We start from the raw sequence: 21,356 nt of genomic DNA on the forward strand, positions 1-21,356 counted from the left end.
AGGCTGCACACAACAGAGAGGGCCTGGGCCTGGCCCACAGAACCATTTTTTCCTCCTAGGCCTCCAGGCCTGTGATGGGGAAGTCTGCCCCGAAGTTCTCTGACATGCCCTGGAAACATTTTCCCCATTGTCTTGGTGATTAACATTTGGCTCCTCATTACTTATGTAAATTTCTGCAGCAGGCTTGAATTTCTCCTCAGAAAATGGGTTTTTCTTTCCTATTGCATCATCAGGCTGCAAATTTTCCAAACTTTTATGCTCTGCTTCCTTTGAACGCTTTGTCAATTAGAAATTTCTTCCACCAGATACCTTAAATTATCTCTCTCAAGTTCAAAGTTCCACAGATCTCTAGGGCAAGGGCAAAATGCTGCCAGTCTGTTTGCTAAAGCATAACAAGAGTCAACTTTATTCCAATCCCCAAAAAGTTCTTCATCTCCATCTGAAACAACCTCAGCCTGGACTCCATTGTCCATATCACTGTCAGCATTTTGGTCAAAGCCATTCAACAAGTCTCTAGGAAGTTCCAAACTTTCCCACATTTTCATGTCTGCAAACCATTCCGACCTCTGCCTCTTACCCAGTTCCAAAGTCGCTTCCACATTTTTAAGTATTCTTATAGCAGCACCCCCTTCCTGGTACCAATTTACTCTATTAGTCTGTTCTCAAGCTCCTATGAATAAATACCCGAGACTAGGTAATTTATAAAGAAAAGAATTTTAATTGACTCACAGTTCCACATGGCTGGAGAGGCCTCAGGAAACTTACAATCATGATAGAAGACACCTCTTTACAGGGCAGCAGGAGAGAGCCTGAGCACTGAGTGAAGGTGGGGAAGCCCCTTATAAGAACATCAGATCTTGTGAGAGCTCACTATCATGAGAACAGCATGGGGAAAACCATCTCCATGTTTCAATAATCTCCACCTGGTCCTGCCTTTGACATTTGGGGATTATTACAATTTAAGATGAGATTTGGGTGGGGACACAGCCAAACCATATCAGGTCTCTTTCACAGTACATTATAGTCTGATTTTCTAAAGTCCAAGATAATGAGTGATTCCTTAAAAATAGCAGGAGAAAAGCATCTATTACCTATAAAGGAAAGCCTATGAGACTAACAGTGGATTTCTCAGCAGAAACCTTACAGGTCAGAAGATAATTGGATGATATATTCAAAGTGCTGGAAGAAAAATATCAACAGCCAAAAATATTTTATTCAACAAAGTTACCCTTCATAAATGAAGGAGAAATGTCTTTCCCAAATAAGCAAATGCTGAGGGAATTTGTTACCACTAGACTGGTCCTACAAGAAATGCTCAAGGGAGCCCTAAACTCAGAAACAAAAGGACAACATTTACCATCATGAAAACACATGAAACAAAATTCATTGGTAAAGCAATCACACAAAGGAGGAAGAGAAAGAACTCAAATAGTACCACTACAGAAATCCACCAAGCCACAATGACAATAAGAGAAAAAGAAACAAAGAATATGCATAACAACCAGGAAACAACAATATGATAGGAACAAAGCCTCATATATCAATAATAACCTTGAATGAAAATGGTTTAAATTCTTCACTAAAAAGATATAGACTGATTGGAGCTAGGTGTGGTGGCTCATGCCTATAATTCCAACACTTTGGGAGGCAGAGGCAGGTGGATTGCTTGAGGCCAGGAGTTCAAGACCAGCCTGGCTAACATAGCAAAACCCCATCGCCATATCATAGCGAAACAAAAATTAGCTACGTGTGGTGGTACGTGCCTGTAATCCCAGCTACTCGGGTGGCTGAGGCTGAGAATCACTTGAATCCAGGAGGCAGAGATTGCAGTGAGCCGAGATCACACCACTTCACTCCAGCCTGGGTGACAGAGTGAGACAGACTGATCAAATAGATTTTTTTAAAAAGATGATCAAACTGTATGTTGCTTACAGGAAATTCATCTTATCAGTAAAGGCACACATAGACTGAAAGTAAAGAAATGGAAAAAGATATTCCATACAAACAGAAACCAAAAGTGAGCAGGAGTATCTATGCTTATTGTATTACATGAAACAGACTTTAAGTCAAGACCAGTAACACACACACACACACACACACACACACACACACACACACACACACACAGTCATTTTATAATGATAAAGGAATCAATCTAGCAAGAGGATATAACAGTTATAAACATATATGCACCCAATATTGGAGCACCCATATTCATAAAGCAAATATTATTAGATCTAAATAGAGAGATAGCCTGCAATACAATCATAGTGGGGGACTTCAACACCCCCCTTTCAGCATTAGACAGATCATCTAGACAGAAAATCAACAAATAAACATTGGACTTAAGCTGGACTTCAGACCAAATGAACCTTACAGGGATTTACAGAACTTTCTATCCAACGACTGCAGAATATAGATTCTTTTCATCAGCATACAACACATTCTCCAGGATAGACAATATGTTAGGCCACAAAACAAGCCTCAACAATTTTTTAGAAATCAAATTCATATCCAGTATCTCCTCTGACCACAATGGAATAAAACTAGAAATCAATACCAAGAGGAACTTTGGAAACTATACAAATATATGGAAATTAAACAACATGCTCCTGAACGACAGTTGAGTCAATGAAGAAATTGAGATGGAAATAAAAAAAATTCTTCAAGGAAATGAAATATACCAAAATCTGTGGGAGACAGCAAAAGTCGTGCAAAAAGGGAAGTTATAGCAGTAACTGCCTACATCAAAAAATAGAAAGATCACAAGTTAACAAGCTAACAATGTACCTCAAAGGACTGAAAAAGTAAGAACAAACCAAACCCCAAATTAGCAGAAAAAAGGAATAAAGATCAGAGCAGAACTAAATGAAAAACAGACCAAGGAAATACAAAGGATAAACAAAACAAAAAGTTTGCTCTTGAAACAGATAAACAACATTGATAAATCACTAGCCAGACTAACCAAGAAAAAAAGAGAGAAGACCCAAATAAAATCAGAAATGAAAAAGGAGACATTACAACTGGTAACACGAAAATACAAGAGATCATCAGGGACTACTATGAACAATTATACATAGACAAACTGGAAAAAACAGAAGAAATGGAAAAATTTCTGGACACATACAACCTACCAAGTTGGAACCAAGAAGAAATAGAAAACGCAAACAGACCAATAACAAGTAACAAGATTGAAACAGTAATAAAAATCTTCTTAACAAAGAAAAACGCTTTACTGGATAGAGTTACAGCTGAATTCTACCAAATGTAAAAGAACTAATACCAACCCTCCTAAAAACTATTCTGAAAAATCAAAGAAGAGAGAATTCTTCCTAACTCATTCTATGAGGCCAGCATCACCCTGATACCAAAACCAGAAAAGGCCACAGCAAAAAAGAAAACTACAGGGCAGTATATCTGATGAACATTAATACAACATTCCTCAACAAAATACTAGCAAACCAAATCCAACAGCACATCAAAAAGATAACACACCTGGGCTGGGTGTGGTGGCTCACACCTGTAATCCCAGCACTTTGGGAGGCCAAGGCGGGCAGATCACCTGAGGTCAGGAGTTCAAGACCAGCCTGGCCAACATGGTGAAAACCTATCTCTACTAAAAATACAAAAATTAGCCAGGTGTGATGGTGGGCGCCTGTAATCCCAGCTACTCGGGAGGCTGAGGCAGAAGAATTGCATGAAATCAGGAGATGGAGGTTGCAGTGAGCTGAGATCACACCACTGCACTCCAGCCTGGGCGACAGAGTGAGACTCCTTCTAAAAATAATAATAATAATAATAATAATAATAATAATAATAATAATAACAAAAACCAAAAAAACCCCACCATAATCAAGTGGGATTTATAAAAGGGGTGCAAGGATGGTTCAATATATGTAAATCAGTAAACATGATACACCATATCAACAGAATGAAGGACAAAAACTGTATGATGAATTCAATAGAAGTAGAAAAAGCATTTGATAAAATTCAACATCCCTTCATGATAGTCTCAAGAAATTAGGCAATGAAGGAACATACCTCAAATTAACAAAGGGCATATACAACAAATCCACAGCTAACATCATACTGCATGGAGAAAAATGGAAAGCCTTTCCTCTAAGAACTGGAACAAGACAAGTCACTTTTACCACTCCTATTCAACATAGTACTGGAAGTCCTAGCCAGAGCAATCAGGCAACAGAAAGAAAGAAAAGGCATCCGTATTGCAAAAGAGAAACTCAAATTATCGCTGTTTGTTGATGATATGATATATGATCCTATATCCAGAAAAACCTAAAGACTCTACTAAAAAACTCTTAGATTTGATGAATGAATTCACTAAAGTTACAGGATATAAAAAAATTGATGTACAAAAACCAGTCGTGTTGCTATACATGAATAATGATCTAGCTGAGAAATAAATCAAGAAGGCAATCCCAGCCAGGTGTAGTGGCTCATGCCTGTAATCCCAGCACTTTAGGAGGCTTTGGCAGTAGGATCACTTAAGGCCAGGAGTCCAAGACCAGCCTGGGCAACATAGTGAGACCCTGTATAAAAATAAAAATAGGCCGGGTGCAGTGGCTCATGCCTGTAATCCTAGCACTTTCGGAGGCTGAGGCAGGTGGATCATGAGGTCAGGAGATAGAGACCACCCTGGCCAATATGGTGAAACCCCATCTCTACTAAAAATACAAAAATTAGCCAGGTGTGGTGGTGTGCACCTGTAGTCCCAGCTACTCAGGAGGCTGAGGCAGGAGAATCGCTTGAACCCAGGAGGCAGAGGTTGCAGTGAGCCGAGATCCAGCACGGTGACAGAGCAAGATTCTGTCTCAAAAAAATAAAAAATAAAATAAAACGTTAGCCAAGTGTGGTGGCATGCACCTGTAGTCCCAGCTACTCAGAGGCTGAGGCAGAAGGATTGCTTGAACACAGGAATTCAAGGCTATAGTGAGTTGGTTGCACCACTGCACTTTGGCCTAGGTGACAGAGCAAGACCCTGTCTCCATTTTTTTTTTAAAGGCAATCCCATTTACAAAAGTTACAAAAAATAAAATAAAATACCCAGGAACCCATTTAACCAAGGAAGTGAAAGACCTGTACATGGAAAATTACAAGAAACCAATGAAAGAAATTGAAGAAGACACAAAGGAAAAACATCCCATGCTCTTGAAACAGAAGAATTATTACTGAAATTACCATATTGCCCAAGCAATCTACAGGTTCAACATAATATCTATCAAAATACTAACATCATTGTTCACAGAATTAGAAAAAACAATCTTAAAATTCATAAGGAACCAAAAAGAGCCTGAATAGCCATAGTGTTTCTGGAGTTGGTTCCTTCCTGTGGGTTCTTGGTCTTGCTGACTTTAAGAATGAAGCTGCGGACCTTTGTGGTGAGTGTTACAGCTCATAAAGCTGGCATGGACCCAAAGAGTGAGTAGCAGCAAGATTTATTGTGAAGAGCAAAAGAACAAAGCTTCCACAGTGTGGAAGGAGACCCGAGTGGGTTGCTGCTGCTGGCTGGGGTGGCCAGCTTTTATTCCCTTATTTGTCCCTGCCCATGTCCTGCTGACTGGTACATTTTACAGAGCACTGATTGGTCCATTTTACAGTGTGCTGATTGGTCCAATTTATAGAGCACTGATTGGTCCATTTTACAAACCTCTAGCTAGCCACAGAGAGCTGATTGGTGCATTTTTACAGAGTGCTGGTTGGTGCATTTTACAAACCTCTAGGTAGCCACAGAGCACTGATTGCTGCATTTTACAATCCTAGCTACAGAGTGCTGATTGGTACATTTTACAATCCTCTTGTAAGACAGAAAATTTCTTCAAGTCCCCACCCAACCCAGAAGTCCAACTGGCTTCACCTCTCAATCTCCCCTCTAAACAGGACACCCCAGCTGCTGTTGGGAATTGGGCGATGACCACTCTAGCTACTTCCTGCTGGATAGGGGCGAAGAGGGGCCCTGCAGTGGTAGTGTCCTCCAGAGGGGAAGTCTAGGCCAGCCAAAGGGTCAGTGGGTTGGTCCAGGGGTCCTCAGTAGAAGTTAATTGAGCTAATTTGGGATTCCATTTGTAAGGCCATCTGTAGCTTGACAGCCTCGATCCTACAGGAAACAAATTTGACAAGGATGTTAAAAATACAGGGCCCAAAGGCGAGTAATAGCAAGATGGCTGTCACAGGACCTAGAAAGGGGAGAAGCCATGTCACCCAACTCCAGAGGTTGGTATAAGAGTTTGAAAGGCAGCCAGGCATGGTGGCTCACGCCTGTAATCCCAGCACTTTGGGAGGCCGAGGCAGGCGGATCACAAGGTCAGGAGATCGAGACCAACCTAGCTAACATGGTGAAACCCTGTCTCTACTAAAAATACAAAAAATTAGCCAGGCGCAGTGGCGGGCACCTGTAGTCCCAGCTACTCGGGAGGCTGAGACAGGAGAATGGCGTGAACCCAGGAGGTGGAGCTTGCAGTGAGCCGAGATAGCGCCACTGCACTCTGGCCTGGGTGAAACAGCGAGACTCCGTCTCAAAAAAAAAAAAAAGTTTGAAAGGCATTGTCTGATTTCAGAAACCTTTTCCTGTAAATGCTGGGCGGCATCTCGTACTATCGCTGACTGGTTAGTGTAAAAGCAACAGTCTTCCCCTAAGAAGGTGCAGAGTCCTCGTTTCTCAGCAGTGAGGAGGTCTAGGCCTCAGAGGTTTTGGAGAGTCACTGCTACGAAAGAGTCTATCTGGGATTGTAGAGTAAGGATAGATTTTGTTATTTCTTGTAAACTGTCTGAGAAATCCTTTGAGAGTGTGTGGTAGTAGGATAGTGAAGTAGATAAACTGGCGATTCTGGTTCCTGTAGCAGTGGCCATTCCTAACCCTATAAGTAAGGTTATTAGTTGTATGGCCCTGCACTGACAGACTTCAGCTTTGAGGGGCACTAATATGGTCTGATTTCCTCAAGATTAGAAGTTAGGATAATACATGTTACACTGTTAACTTTTAGCAAACTTTACTTTTGTCAAAAACCTTATAAGTTTGGGATTTCAATTATTCTTTGCTATTAATAAGACCTCATTCAGTCCATATTAACTTAGAATTGGTATAGATGGCTCCTTTCTGATGCTGTAAGTACTTTAAGGTTTGGCTGAGTGCAAACAGCTCGCACGTTTGAGCAGACCAATTATTAAGCAACTTTCCTAACTCTGCTTCTACAAGAGTTTCCTTATCACTTACTGAATACCCATTGTGTCTTTTTCCCTTAATCGCTTGGGAGGAACCATCTATCGTCCTGTCCCAAAGGGGGTTCCTCCTAGGTCTGTTCAGATCTTTGTTTGGTAATTAATTAAGCTTTAGATCTCCTGTCAGGAAACCTGCTGGGTTAAGGATTTTTGATAGGAAGGCTATAGATTGTCAGTGGCCTCAATGCTTTTGGGCTACGCTCTTGGTTACACTGACAACAAGGTGGTATTGGAGTGTTACAGGGTTACAGAAAAGACCTTCAATTGTCAATTATAGGTTTTAAATTTACCCTGGTTTTTAAAGGAATAGGGTACACACTTTTTTCTTTACTACTTCTATCTGTCTCTCTTTCTCTCTCTTTCCTTCTCTGTCTCTTTCTTTCTTTTTCTCTTCCTCTCTCTCTCTCTGACTCCCTTTTTGTCTCTCTGTCTCTTCCCCTCCCTCTTTCCTTCTCTCTTTGACTTTGTCTTTCCCCTCTGTCTTTCCTTCTCTGACTTTCCGTCTTTCCCCCTCTCTCTCTCTTTCCTCTTTCTTTCTCTCTTTGACTTTCTGCTGGTCTTTCCCTGCCTCTGCCAGCCGCTTATGCTGCTATTCTCCCCTATCCTTCCTCATGGCTTTGGCAGTGTAAGACTGCCACCTCCTTGGGTTTTTGCACTGTAATAACGCCATGATTTCCTTGTGATATTTAATGGGGGTTCCCCCAGAGGTTAGGAACTCCCTTTCTTTCCATATTGCAGCATGGGCATGTAGGATTAGATAAGCATACTTGCTATCTATATACACATTTATTCTTTTTCCCTTTCCCAGTTCTAAGGCTCGCGTAAGTGCCACTAGTTCTGCTAACTGATCGCTGGTCCCTGGGGGAAGAGGCTTACTTTTAAGTACTGTTACATCACTAACTATGGCATAACCTGCCCTTTGTATCTTATTAGCCACAAATGAACTTCCAGCAGTATATAAGTTAAGGTCAGGATTAGCTAAGGGGACTTCTAAGAGATCCTCTCAGGCAACATAAATCTGGACTATAATTTGTTGGCAGTCATGCTTGAGTGGTTCTCCATCCTCTGGGAGAAAAGTAGCAGGGTTGAGGGCTGCACACATGCATATTTGAAGCACCAGTCCCTCAAGGAGTAGCTCCTGGTATCTAAGCCGGTGTTTGTCTGATAGCCATAAACTTCCTGTGGCACCTAGTATGCCATTTACACCATGAGTATTCCAGACAGTGAGATTCTTTTCTTGTATTATTTTGATAGCCTCTGATACTAAGATGGCCATTGCCGCAACTACCCATAAACAGTGAGTCCAGCTTCTTGCTACTACATCAATTTCCTTACTAGGTATGCCACTGGTTGTAGGGTTGTCCCATGAGTCTGAGTAAGGACTCCAAGAGCTAATCCTGCTCTCTCTGTGATATATAAAGAGAAGTTTTGTCCTGTGGGAAGGCTTAAGGCTGGAGCTTGTACTAGGGCCTGCTTTAAAGTTTTGAAGGCTGTTTCTGCTTCTGTTTCCCATTCTACTAGATGAGTATTTGCCCTCTGGGTCTCCGTGATTAGAGTATAGAGTGGTCTGGCCATCTGGCTGTATCTGGGGATCCATAGTCAGCAAAACCCAGTGATTCCAAGGAACCCCCGCAATTGTTTTAATGTCTTAGGGCAAGGACAAGCCAGTATAGGCTGTATTCATTCCTTGCTGAGGGCCCTGGTTCCTCTGGCTAAGACTAGGCCTAGCTATTTGACTTGTTGTAGGCAGAGTTGGGCCTTCGATTTAAATGCTTTGTACCCTTGATTAGCTAGAAAGTTTAAGAGACCTAGAGTAGCCTGCTGGCATGAGGCTTCTGAACTGGTAGCCAAAAGTAAATCATCCACATGCTAAAGGACCAGAGTGCCGGGACTTGAGAAGTGGCCTAGAACTTGGGCCAGTGCCTGACCAAACAGATGAGGGCTATCCCTAAACCCTTGGGGCAAGACCGTCCACATAAGTTGGGATGTGTGGTCTGTGGGATCCTCAAAGGCAAAGAGAAACTGGGAGTCACAGTGCAGGGGAATACAGAAGGCATCCTTGAGGTCTAGAACCATGAACCATTCTGCTTCCTCTGGTATTTGAGAGAGCAGGATATAGGGGTTGGGTACAACTGGATATAGAGGAATTACTGCCTCATTAATGCGTCTAAGATCTTCCACTAGTCTCCACTGACCGTTCTGTTTTTGTACTCCTAGAATTGGGGTGTTGCAGGGACTGCTGCATTTTTTTTTTTTTTAACTAAGACTTGAGCTTTTAAATGTCTAACAATATCCTGTAATCCTTTATGAACTTCAGGCCTTAAGGGATATTGCGTTTGATAGGGAAAAGTGGTGGGGTCTTTTAGCCTGATTTGGACTAGGTGGGCATTTTTGCCCTTCTGAATTGTCCTTCCAATGCCCAGACTTCAGTGTTGATTCCCTCCTTAAGCAGGGGACAACAAAAGGGTAACTTGTTCCCCATATTCGCGTAGATAATAGCTCCAGCTTTGGCTAATATGTCCCTCCCTAATAAGGATATGGGACTTTCAGGCATAACAAGAAAGGCATGTGAAAAGAGCAAAGTCTCCCAATTACAATTGAGGAGGTGGGAGAAATACCTGGTTACAGGCTGTCCCAGGATTCCTCAGATGGCAATGGACTTTGAGGACAGCCGACCAGGGCAGGAGATTAACACTGAGAAGGCTGCACCAGTATCCAGGAGGAAGTCAATTTCCTGTCCCTCAATAGTTAAATGTACCTGGGGCTCAGTGAGGGTGATGACATAAGCCAGTGCTTGTTCCAGGCACCCTCAGTCCTGTTGTTGGATCGGCTGGTTGGGGGATTCTGGCCTACAGAACATTTGTCCTTTGGGGCAGTGTGCCTTCCAGTGATTGCCTCGGCATAGTGGACATGGGCGAGGGGGAAGCTTGTTTCTCACTGGACAATCTTTTTTTAAAGTGTCCTTGCAAACCACACTGATAACAAGCCCTACCAGCTGATTGGCCTGCTCCATTTTCTGTCCTCTCTGAACCACCAGGGTTTGTTTGTCTGAGGGCCATGACTAAGGCTGTGCCCTTTCTCTGATTTCACTTTTTCTTCTCGGCCTGTTCCTCTTGGTCCCAATTATAGAACACTGAGGTTGCCATGTTTAATAATGCTTCCAGATTTTGTTCAGGGCCTAGGGCTTGCTTTTGGAGCTTTCTCCTGATATCTGTGACTGATTGGGAAATAAACTTATCTTTTAGGATAAACTGACCCTCGAGGGAGTCGGGTGACAGGGGAGTGTATTTTCTTAAGGCCTCCTGTAGACACTCAAGGAAGACAGAAGGATTTTCTTCCTTTCCTTGAGTTATGGTGGACATCATTGAATAATTCATGGGCTTTTTCCTAATTCTCCTTAGTCCTTCTAGAACACAGGTCAACAGATGTTTGCGACACCAGTCCCCATGATCTGAGTCTAGGTCCCAGTGGGGATCCATACTGGGGATCGCTTGCTGACCGGTAGGGAATTTGTCCCTTTCTTCAGCTGTCATTCTATCATTTACTTGACTAAAATACCAGGTATCTCCAAACTCTCGGGTTGCAGCTAAAGTCACATTCTTTTCATTAAAGGCCAGGGTTTGATCTCATAGCATGACATCTCTCCAAGTGGGGTCAGAGGTTTGCCCTAGACCCTGTAGGACATCTATATACCTATCAAGATCATCTGAAAACTTCCCCAGGTCTACCTTAATCTGCTTTAAATCAGAGAGGGAGAAGGGGACATGTACCTGGATTGGGCCAAATTCCCCTCCCCCTACAGTTTAAACGGGACATAACTGATAGCCTGGGGGTTTTTGTGGTCCTTTGGAGATTTCTTTGCTTGTTTCCTTCTGGGCAGGGAAGATTAGAGGAGGCTTATCATTAATAGGAAGAGGAGCTATAGGGAGGCTAGGATAATGGGGGTAAGCTGAGAGGTCCTCCTGTGGAATGTAAATTGCAAGCTTTGCATAGTTGTGGATTCTCCTTCAATGAAAAGAAAGCTTGGACATAAGGTATTTCACTCCATTTGCCTTCCCTCTTACAGAAAAGGTCAAGCTGCAGGATAGCATTGTAATTTACACTCCCCTCAGGTGGCCATTTTTCCCCATCAGAGAGAGAATATTGGGGCCAGGCCACAGTGCAGAAAAAAATGAGTCACCTCTTTTTCAGGGTTTGCGGGTCAAATTGGTCCCAATGGCTTAGGATGCATTTCAAGGATAAGCCTGTTGATGCCTGAGTGTTTCCCATCTGAAAGAAAAAACCACCCATGGTTTTGGTTTGTTTCTGCCCATGCCCCCCCACCCCTGGCCTGCCCAAGAATCTGCAATGGTCCCTGGACCCTGCTGATCAGAATAGTTGTACTCACCGATGCAGCAGCAGAAACACTAGTTTTCCTCCTAAACCACAAGGAGGACTGAGGAAGATCAGATTTAGTGGCCCTTACTGACACATTCTTGAAAACCTGCACCCTTGCCTTCCCTCTTAGACCACAAAGAGGACCAAGAAAAATCGGATTTAGTGGCCCTTAACAACACATTCTTGAAAACCTGTTAGAGTCCTAAGCATTGTCTCCTGTTAGTATTGGGACCTTACTCCTTTCCTATAAAGATGATATTCCCCAAAACTGGAGTGGAGGGCCATACCCTGAGGGAGGGAAGAGATCTCCAGGGTTGGAAGAGTAATGCCTTTTGTCCTCACTTCTCATCATATGGATAGGAAGGATATAATTTCTGAAGCTCCCCATATAGCCTTTGTTAGGCCTGCTTGTCTGAGGAGGGATCCTAAAAGGATAGTTGAACTCCCCCATGCGACGGGGCTTTGGGCAAAAATTATGTCTAATTGGTGAGCCTGGGTGCCTAAAGAAGGGAACAGAGTCATGAAATTTATACTAGAAATCATTCTTATAGGAGAAACTAGAAAAGCACCAGAAACAGGGAGCGCTTTCTAAAAGCGGGACTAGTCTCGGAGAAGAGAGGCAGGAGGAAGTTTGTCTGACAGGCATTAGGACCCAGGAGGCAAGGGTCAGGATAGATAGGATAGATGGGCAAGTCTTGCTTGGGCAATGTAACTTTGAGAGTTCTGCTCATGGCTACATGGTCAACCAACATTTTGTTGGGACCTTGGAGCTGAATGGCTTTCCTTTCTGTCAACCCTTGGGTCAGCCCAGATGTACAGGAAAAGTGGAAGCTGGTTCCAGGTAAACCAACGCTCCCAACTCCGAAGAGTCAGGGTTTGTTAGAGAGCCCTTTCCCAGAAAGCCTGACACCCATGTCTTTAGTCCAGTGGCCACGCTAGTCACTTTTAACTGGCTGACAGGTGCCTGGTGTTTAGTCCCTGAATCCTAAGGAAAAATAGGACAGAATAGCTAGCGAAAGGGGTCCAATGGTACTCACTGCTTGGCAATAGTCCCTTCTTGGTCACCAAGAAGTGTCTGAAATTGGTTCCTTCTGGTGGATTCTTGGTCTTGCTGACCTCAAGAATGAAGTCGTGGACCTCTGTGGTGAGTGTTACAGCTCTTAAAGGTGGCACGGACCCAAAGAGTGAGCAGCAGCAAGATTTATTGTGAAGAGTGAAAGAACAAAGCTTCCACAGCATGGAAGGAGACCCAAGTGGGTTGCTGCTGCTGGCTGTGGTGGCCAGCTTTTATTCTCTTATTGGTCCCCACCTATGTCCTGCTTATTGGTCCATTTTACAGTGTGCTGATTGCCAGATTAGAGTGCTGATTGGTCCATTTTACAAACGTCTAGCTAGCCACAGAGAGCTGATTGGTGCGTTTTTACAGAGTGCTGATTGGCACATTTTACAAACTTCTAGGTAACCACAGAATGCTGATTGGTGCATTTAAAAATCCTAGCTATAGAGCACTGATTGGTGCATTTTACAATCCTCTTGTAAGACAGAAAAGTTCTCCAAGTCCCCCCCCCATCCAGAGTCCAGCTGGTTTCACCTCTCAATAGCAACCCTGAGTGAAAAGAACAAAGCTGGAGGCATCACATTACCTTACTTCAAAATATATTACAGGGATGTATTAACAAAAATAGCATGGTACTGGTATAAAAATAGACACATAGACCAATGGAACAGAATAGAGAACCCAGAAATAAAGCCACATATTTATAGCCAACGAATCTTTAACAAAGCTGACAAGAACTTACATTGGGGAATGGAAACCCTCTTCAATAAATAGTGCTGGGAAAATTGGGTAGTCACATGCGGAAGAATGAAACCAGACCCCTATCTCTCACCATATACAAAAACCAAATCAAAATGGACTAAAGACTTAAATTCAAAATTTGAAACTATGAAAATACTAGAAGAAAACCTAGGGAAAACTCTCCTGGACATTGGTCTAGGCAAAGAATTTATGACTAAGACCTCAAAAGCACAGGCCATAAACACAAAAATAGACAAATGGGACTCTTAAACTAAAAGGCTTCTGCAAAGCAAAAGAAACAATCAACAGAATAAAGAAACAACCTGTTGAATGGGAGAAAATATTTGCTAAGTATTAATCCAACAGGGGACTAATATCCAGAATATACAAGGAACTCAAACAACTGAACAGGAACAAAATCCCAAATAATCCCATTAAAAAGTAGACAAAGGACATGCATAGATATTTTGAAAAGAAGACATATAAATGGATAACAGCATATGAAAAAATGCTCAATGTCACTTATCATCAGAGAAATACAAATCAAAGCCACAATGATATAATTGTCTTATCCCAGCTGGAATGGCTACTATTATAAAGACAAAAAATAACAATGTTGACGAGGAAGCAGAGAAAATGGAACTCTTTTTTATTTTATTTTATTTTTGGAGACAAGGTCTCACTCTGTTGCCCAGGTTGGAGTGCAGTGTCACGATCATGGCTCAGTGGAGCCTTCACCTCCTGGGCTCAAATGATCCTCCCACTTCAGCCTCCTGAAGAGCCGAGACCACAGGCACACACCACCACATCTGGCTAATTTTTTGATTTTTTTTTTTTTTTTGTAGATACAAGCGGGGGTCTCCCTATGTTGGTCCAGGATGGTCTCAAACTCCTGAACTCCAGCAATCCTCCCTCCTCGGCCTCCCATAATGCTGGGATTACAGGCATGTGTCACCACATCTGGCCAAAAAGGGAACTCTTAATACACTGTTGGTGGGAATGTAAACTAGCACAGTTATTATGGAAAACAACCGTATAGAGATTTCTCTAAAAACTAAAAACAGAATTACTATGTGATCCTGCAATCCCAGTATTGGATAGCTACCCAAAGGAAAAGGAATCAATATATTAAAAGAATACCTCCATTCTTGTTTATTACTGCACTATTCTTAAAAGAGAAGATATAGAATCAACCTAAACATTCATCAATGGATGAATAGATAAAGAAAATATAGTATATATACACAATGAAATACTATTCGGCCATTAAAAAGAATGAAATTGGCCAGGCATGGTGGCTCATGACTGTAATCCTAACACTTGGAGAAACTGAGGAGGAAGGATTGCTTGAGCCCAAGAGTTTGAGACCAGCCTGGACAACATAGTGAGACCTTGTCTCATAAATTTTAATTAAAAAAAAAAAGAAATCCTGTGATTGGCAGCATCGTGGATGGATCTGGATATATCTTAAGTGAACTAAGCCAGGCACAAGACAAATACATATTCTCACTTATATGTGGAAACTAAAATGTTTTATTTTATGGCAGTAGAGAGATAGATAACAGAGGCTGGGAAGGGTGAGTAGGGAGCTGGGGTGGGTGGGTGAAGAGAACTGAGTTAAAGGGTACAAACATACAGATAGAATAAACTCAATGTCTGATAGCTGAGTAGGGTGACTATATTTAAGAATAATGTATTGATCTTGGGTGATGGATACCTAAATGCCATTACTTGAACAATACACATTATATACATGCAACAAAATTTCTCATGTCCTCCATGAATTTGTACAAAAATAGCTGTAAAAATCAAATTAAACTAAAATCCTTGACTGATAATTCCATTATCTCTGTCACTTCTGTATCTGTTCCTATTAAATGATTTTTCTGCTTCTTTTGGGTCACATTTTCCTGCTTCTTCCTATGCTTAGTAATTCTTTTATTAGATGTGGGCATTTAAAATATTTTTTTACTGAGTGCCAGATTGATAGAATTTCTTTAAGAAGTGATGGTTCCTCTGGTGGGTAGTTAAATTAACTTATAGATCAGGTTGATCATGTCAAGGCTTGTTCCTTTAGCTTAGTATTGAGGTTTACAATAGCCTTTATTATCTAGGGCTGGTTTAGCTCCACTATGGAGTGACTCTCTGGGTCTCTACTGAATGTTCTGAGTTTTCCATGAAGACTCCAATTTTGCTGGGTGGAGCTAAACATTTCCCCATCCTGTGTGAATTCTTGGAGGTTCTCAGGTATGTCATATACCCTGTTGTATCCTGCTCCCTCTTGCACAGAGGCTGGCCCACACAGCTTTTGTTGCTATTAGTAGTTTGTCTCTATTTGCTTGTATTTTGATGTTTTGAGGGAAATCCTGTCACCTGGTTTTTCAGTGAGTGCACTTGGATGGTCTGTTTTTTTCCATACAGTTGCTCTGTGTTTTTTATTTTTATTTATTTATTTATTTATTTTAATTAATTAATTATTGTTATTTTTTGAGACATTCAAGTCTTGCTCTGTTGCCAGGCTGGAGTGCAGTGGCATGATTTTGGCTCACTGCAACCTCCACCTCCTGGGTTCAAGTGATTCTCCCACCTCAGCCTACTGAGTAGCTGGGACTACAGGTATGTGCCACCATGCCCAGCTAATTTTTGTATTTTTAGTAGAGACGGGGTTTCACCATGTTGGCCGGAATGGTCTCGATCTCTTGACATCGTGATCCACCCGCCTTGGCCTCCCAAAGTGCTCAGATTACAGGCGTGAGCCACCATGCCCAGCCTTATTTTTATTTATTTTTAACAAACGGGGGTCTCACTATGTTGTCCAGGCTAGTCTTGAACTCCTGGGCTCAAGTGATGCTCCTGCCTCAGCCTCCTGATGTGCTGGGATTACAGGCATAAGCCATCACACCCAGCTTACTCTGTGTTTTCATGTGAAGATTTTGAAAGATTCAAAAACAACGCAGCCAACAACCTAACCATCATCTTCCCAGTCTGGTAGAAGTTTTAAGGGCCAGCATTTACCATGCTCTCTTTCCCTTGTCTCTCCAATAGTAGAAGCATGTATTAAAAGGTAGCCCTCTTAGTCTGTGTCCCTGAGTTATTACAATGAGTAGAGCTTGTTTGTTGACCTCCAATGGATATGTATCACAAGAAAGATATAAATTTTGTTATTTTAAGCCATTAAGGTTTTGGGATTTTTCCATTAGCACAGCATAATCTAATCTCTCTTGAGAGATAGTGTTAGCTTTCTACCCAAGCCAATTCATTTTTTTGACCTCAAGTAACCACCATTAAGTTAAGAGAAAGGGGCGGGGAAAGTACGAGGTCTAAGAAGAAAATAAATAAGGCAAAGAAATAAAGCACTTTGAGAACTGTGTCTAGGAAATAACAGATAGCTTATTAAGTCTTGGGGGAACTGTATTACCAAAGAAAGTATACACTGCCCACCCCTCCCCCAACAATTATACACTGTGAATGGTACTCTCATAAAATTGTTTAATTTCGTATTGCTATGCCTAAATTACCCACTACAGTGAATGTCTAACCAGGGCCTCTCAGAAACTGAGAGAGGGTGAGGCCACTTATATTTTCTCAAATGAAGAAATTCCCAAATAACATTATAAAAACTGCGGTTACTTTCAAAGTTTATCTTGCTAAATGAATGTATTTAATCCCTTAATAGAATTCATTATAATTATATAGATGCCAAGTCTTATTACAATGCTATAGTTTTCCATCTTCTTCCATAGCTTGATACTAAAGAATGCCATGTTCAACTGATTCTTCTCAATTCCTTGGTTTCTGGTCTTGATTGTTGAAGGGTGGGGAAGCCAGGGAATAGTGGTCCTAATACACTGAATGCCTTAATGGCAGAACTCACTGCCATAAATTCTACAGCAGACATTTGGGGTTTTGGATTTTTTTTGCCTTTCAGTTTTTGGTCACCCCATGTCTGATACCAAATGTGATATTTAGCAATCTTGTAGTCGTTCAAAAGAACAGAAAACCCAAATAGAACTCGTTTTTCAAATATCCATTATCACCTTTCTCAACCAGCCTAGTATTTGCTTGATGAGCTCATGATCAAAATGATGGCAGGGAATGCACTTTGGTTACTATATGGAAGATTTATTTAAGGCAAGAATGAATTCAGAGGACCAGTTAAGCTCCCTTCTGGTTCACTGCTATTGCAACAGTCCAGATATAAGACAATGTTGCAGTAGTGTACGTGGAAAAAAGTAGTCGGATGGTGGATACGCTTTTGAGGCTATTTTGCTGATGGACTGTATATGGGAGGAATCAAGTATTGTTACCGAAACACCAGGGGTTTGGTCTAGGTCCTGCTGCTCGGTGCACAGAAAGCCAATCACTGAGATGACAAGTATTGCCAAGGAAGAAGGCTTTAATCAGGTGCTGCAGCCAAGGAGATGGGAGTGCAGTCTCAAATCCATCTCCTTGACTGACCAAAACCAAGGGTTTATATAGCAGGAAAGAAATGTAACAATATGTAAGAAAACAGGAACATGGGAGGGGCAAGGAAGCAATCATGGTGACTGAGGGGCCCAGCATCTAGTGCAGTGATCTGGTTTCAGTTCTTTTGATACTTTTTATGGCTTCAGTTCTTTGATACTTTTTGTGAGAGGCCTGAAGGTCCTCTCCTGAGGAAGGAACTCGGATAAAACAAATAAGTTTCCAGCTTTAACTGCAAAAGGGTCAACTTCTATAATCCCAGCACTTTGGGAGGCTGAGGCAGGCAGGTCACCTGAAGTTGGGAGTTCAAGACCAGCCTGGCCAACATGATGAAACCCTGTATCTACTAAAAATACAAAACTTACCTGGGCATGGTGGCGTGCCTGTAATTCCAGCTACTTAGGAGGCTGAGGCAGGAGAATCACTTGAACCCAGGAGGTGGAGGTCGCAGTGAGCCGAGATCGTGCCACTGCACTCCAGTGAGGGCAATAAGAGCCAAACTCTGTCTCAAAAACAAAAACAAAAACAACTGTCTATGGGACTCTTTGGCTGGTTTCAGTACGACTCATAAGGTTCTGATTTGAGCAATGATGTAGTTGCTTATGCCATTGATTCAGACAGGGAAAACTGGGGAGGAGATTTATGGGGAAAATGAGGACTTCTGCTTTGGCTAGGTCAAATTTGAGATGCCTGATAGGCTACCAACTACAGTTGTCAAGTAAGCAGTTGGATATAAATTTGGAGTTCCCAGACAGGTCAGAGTGGAAGACACAGATATTTGGGCAGCTTGGACCACTCTGAGCCCTTATTATGATACCTGACCTTGTATGGAGTAGAAGAGAGGAACCAGCCAATCTAATTTTTGGCACATGGATAAAAGTCGATACCTTTCAGTCCATATTGGAATGGAGATAACGATTTATACTCCCTAGAAAAGACGCTTAAACTGGATATGGAATTACTTCCGTTATCACAGTCTATCACTGTGGCCTCCTGTGTTATTACCAGATACCTTATACACAGCTAGGGTGTCCCATACAACACTGCTTCTTGCTTGGCACATAGTCGCATAGTATTCAATCCTGTGTTAAATGGCTTAGATAATAAGTCACCTGTAGGGATTATAGCAAGCAGGGACCATCATTTTCACATAGGATTTCCCAGAACTGGAAGGGACTTTTAAAGACCCAGAAATCTTTCTGGGCAGTGCCTCCAAAGTGTGGCCCCTGAGGTGTTCCTGCTGCTCTGGTGACCGGGGGTAGTTGACCCTATTTCAGTGTCAATCAGAACAATATACATTCTTTTATAAACTTATTTTTGAGAGAGAGTCTCACTCTGTCACCCAGGATGGAGTGCAGTGGTGCAATCTCAGCTCACTGCAACCTCCGCCTCCCTCCTGGGTTCAAGCGATTCTCCTGCCTCAGCCTCCTACCGAGTAGTTGGAATTACAGGTGTGTGTCACCATGCCCAGCTAATTTTTGTATTATTTAGTAGAGACAGGTTTTCGCCATGTTGGTCAGGCTGGTCTCGAACTCCTGACCTCAAGAGCCTCCTGGGCCTCTAAAAGTGCTGGAATTACAGGTTTGAGCCACCTCGCCCCGCCTATGGTGAACATTTACATAATATTTTGTTTGAATAGGTTTCTGCCATTAAGAAGATGCAAAACCCTGAGGGAGTCTTACCTCTTCACTTTGCATATGGGAAAACTGAGGCTCAGAGAAGTGAAATGACTGAGACCTCCAGGTGCCACCTCCCTTTCAGCTGCTCCTGCCCTGCTCCAAGCAAGGGTGTGCCAAGTCAAGAGAAGACAGAGGACAATTGATGTTATCTGAGGATCTCGGAGCCTCATCCCTGAGCTATGATGGTCTTTCCCTCCTTAGTTGGGAGCCCCATCACGTTCCTCCGAAGCTCTAGTTGTGTGATAAGGAGGGTGGAATCTGAGACAGAGAACGATGGCCCTCCAAGGAGGGAGTTCAGGGTGAGGAAAACAGCAAAACCATGTGCTACACAAGATCTTCAACTGCAGGGCTCTGGAGGCAACTGGGAAGTTTTGAAAGTGCAGATTGAAGCTCAGGGCCGCTGCGGGTGGCGCAGGAACTGCAGAAGACAAGATGGGATTAGAGAGGGCCAGCAGGTTGCCAGAGGCCCTTTTCCACCTGCTGGGCTTAGAGGGGCGGGACTCTGCCCGCTCCCTCACTTGGCTGGGTTTAAATGACCACTCCCCGCCCTAGCTGTGCCTTTGAGTGTGTGGCAAGGGATTGCAGACGGGAGACTGCTTGTCAGTTCAGGGAAGTCAGCCTCTTTCTGCCACTTAATTCGCCCATCAGTAGAGATCCGACTTTCCCACGGTTCACTGTCACCCCCATTGCACAGGTGGGGAATCCAAGGCACAGAGGCGTCTGGGCCAGAGTCCCGGGACTATCCACTCATTCCGGGGTTGTAGGGCAGCATGTGTCAGGAGCTTGGGCTCGAGCGTGCGGGGCACTAATTGCGAGTGCAGTGGCCACAGGCTCCCGGGCAAAGTGGTCAGGAGCCATTCCCGCCACCTCCGTCCGCGCGCCCCGCCCTGTCCTCCAGCAAGTTGGTGCACGCGCGTCCTCCCACAGGGCGCGGGATGGGGGCGGGGCCTCCGTGTTGTTGTTTCTCTGGGGCCCCGCCCCTCAGGGGGGCGCGGACCACGCGGCCGGAGGGCCCGCCTCCCCTCCCCCTCCCCGCCCAGCCCGCCCGCCTCTTTGTATCCAACATCCGGGTTTCCCCGCTGGCTCGGCTCCGTGGCCGCCGCTCAGGAGCCATTTTGGACTCGGTTCAGCTCCCCTCCCCCCCACCCCTCCCCCCGTTCATGGCCCCTCCGGACTCGGCCCCTGCGCCCGGGGCCCGGGCCCAGCCCCGCCGCGCTATGCCTGAGTCGGGCGCGCCCCGGCCCGTGCCCCGCCGCCGCCCCCCGGCCCCCGCGTCGCCCCGGAGCCCGGGCCGCAGCCTGCGCCGCCCGCAGCGGCCCTGAGCCCGGCCCCGCCGACCGGCCCTTGGAGCCCGAACGCTGCTCGGGGACGAAGGCGCAGGAAGCGCGCAGGGAACGAGACCGAAGGAAGGAGCGGGAAGGAGAGCGCAGCCGCCGCCTGGCCCTGCGCGCCCCGGGAGCGCCGTGCGGCCCTGCCCGCGGGCTCCGGGTGTGCGCGGGGCGGCGCCGCGGAACATGACGGCGCCCTGGGTGGCCCTCGCCCTCCTCTGGGGATCGCTGTGCGCCGGTAAGAACTGGGCGCGGCGCGGGGATGCCGAGAGGGCGCGCGGGGCTGGCCTCTGGCGCCGCGCGGTGTTTACCAACAAAGGGCGGGCCCAGGGCCTCGTCGGCGCACCACCTGTATTCAGCTCGCACCTCCCGGGGCGGGGGCTGGGGCGCGGTGGGCGCCCGGCTCGCCGATCTTGGGGGCACGATCTTGTCTGTGCAGTCATCTGCGGGATTCTGGTTCCTAGAGGCGCCCCT

General features: G+C 44.2%; 1 protein-coding gene and 1 long non-coding RNA gene across 2 annotated transcripts in view; one reads left to right on the forward strand and one right to left on the reverse strand.

Annotated features, from left to right (window-relative positions):
* Window positions 1–15,842: 15,842 nt before the first annotated feature.
* On the reverse strand, window positions 15,843–21,355 carry LOC134758041 (uncharacterized). The gene is made up of 2 exons (XR_010132788.1): window positions 21,249–21,355; window positions 15,843–19,972 (listed from the first exon to the last, which is right to left on the reverse strand). It is a non-coding gene; the product is annotated as an uncharacterized lncRNA (long non-coding RNA).
* The window catches only part of ACVR2B (activin A receptor type 2B), a 39,079-nt gene continuing 38,476 nt past the window's right edge, over window positions 20,754–21,356 (forward strand). The window contains exon 1 of the mRNA XM_031009875.3: window positions 20,754–21,120. Within this exon, the coding sequence (XP_030865735.1) occupies window positions 21,069–21,120 (52 nt within the window). The 5' untranslated portion in view covers window positions 20,754–21,068. The remainder of the gene's footprint in view (window positions 21,121–21,356) is intronic.

The sequence above is a fragment of the Gorilla gorilla genome, chromosome 2 (genome assembly GCF_029281585.2).
Source record: "Gorilla gorilla gorilla isolate KB3781 chromosome 2, NHGRI_mGorGor1-v2.1_pri, whole genome shotgun sequence".
In the NCBI taxonomy this organism is placed as follows: domain Eukaryota; kingdom Metazoa; phylum Chordata; class Mammalia; order Primates; family Hominidae; genus Gorilla; species Gorilla gorilla.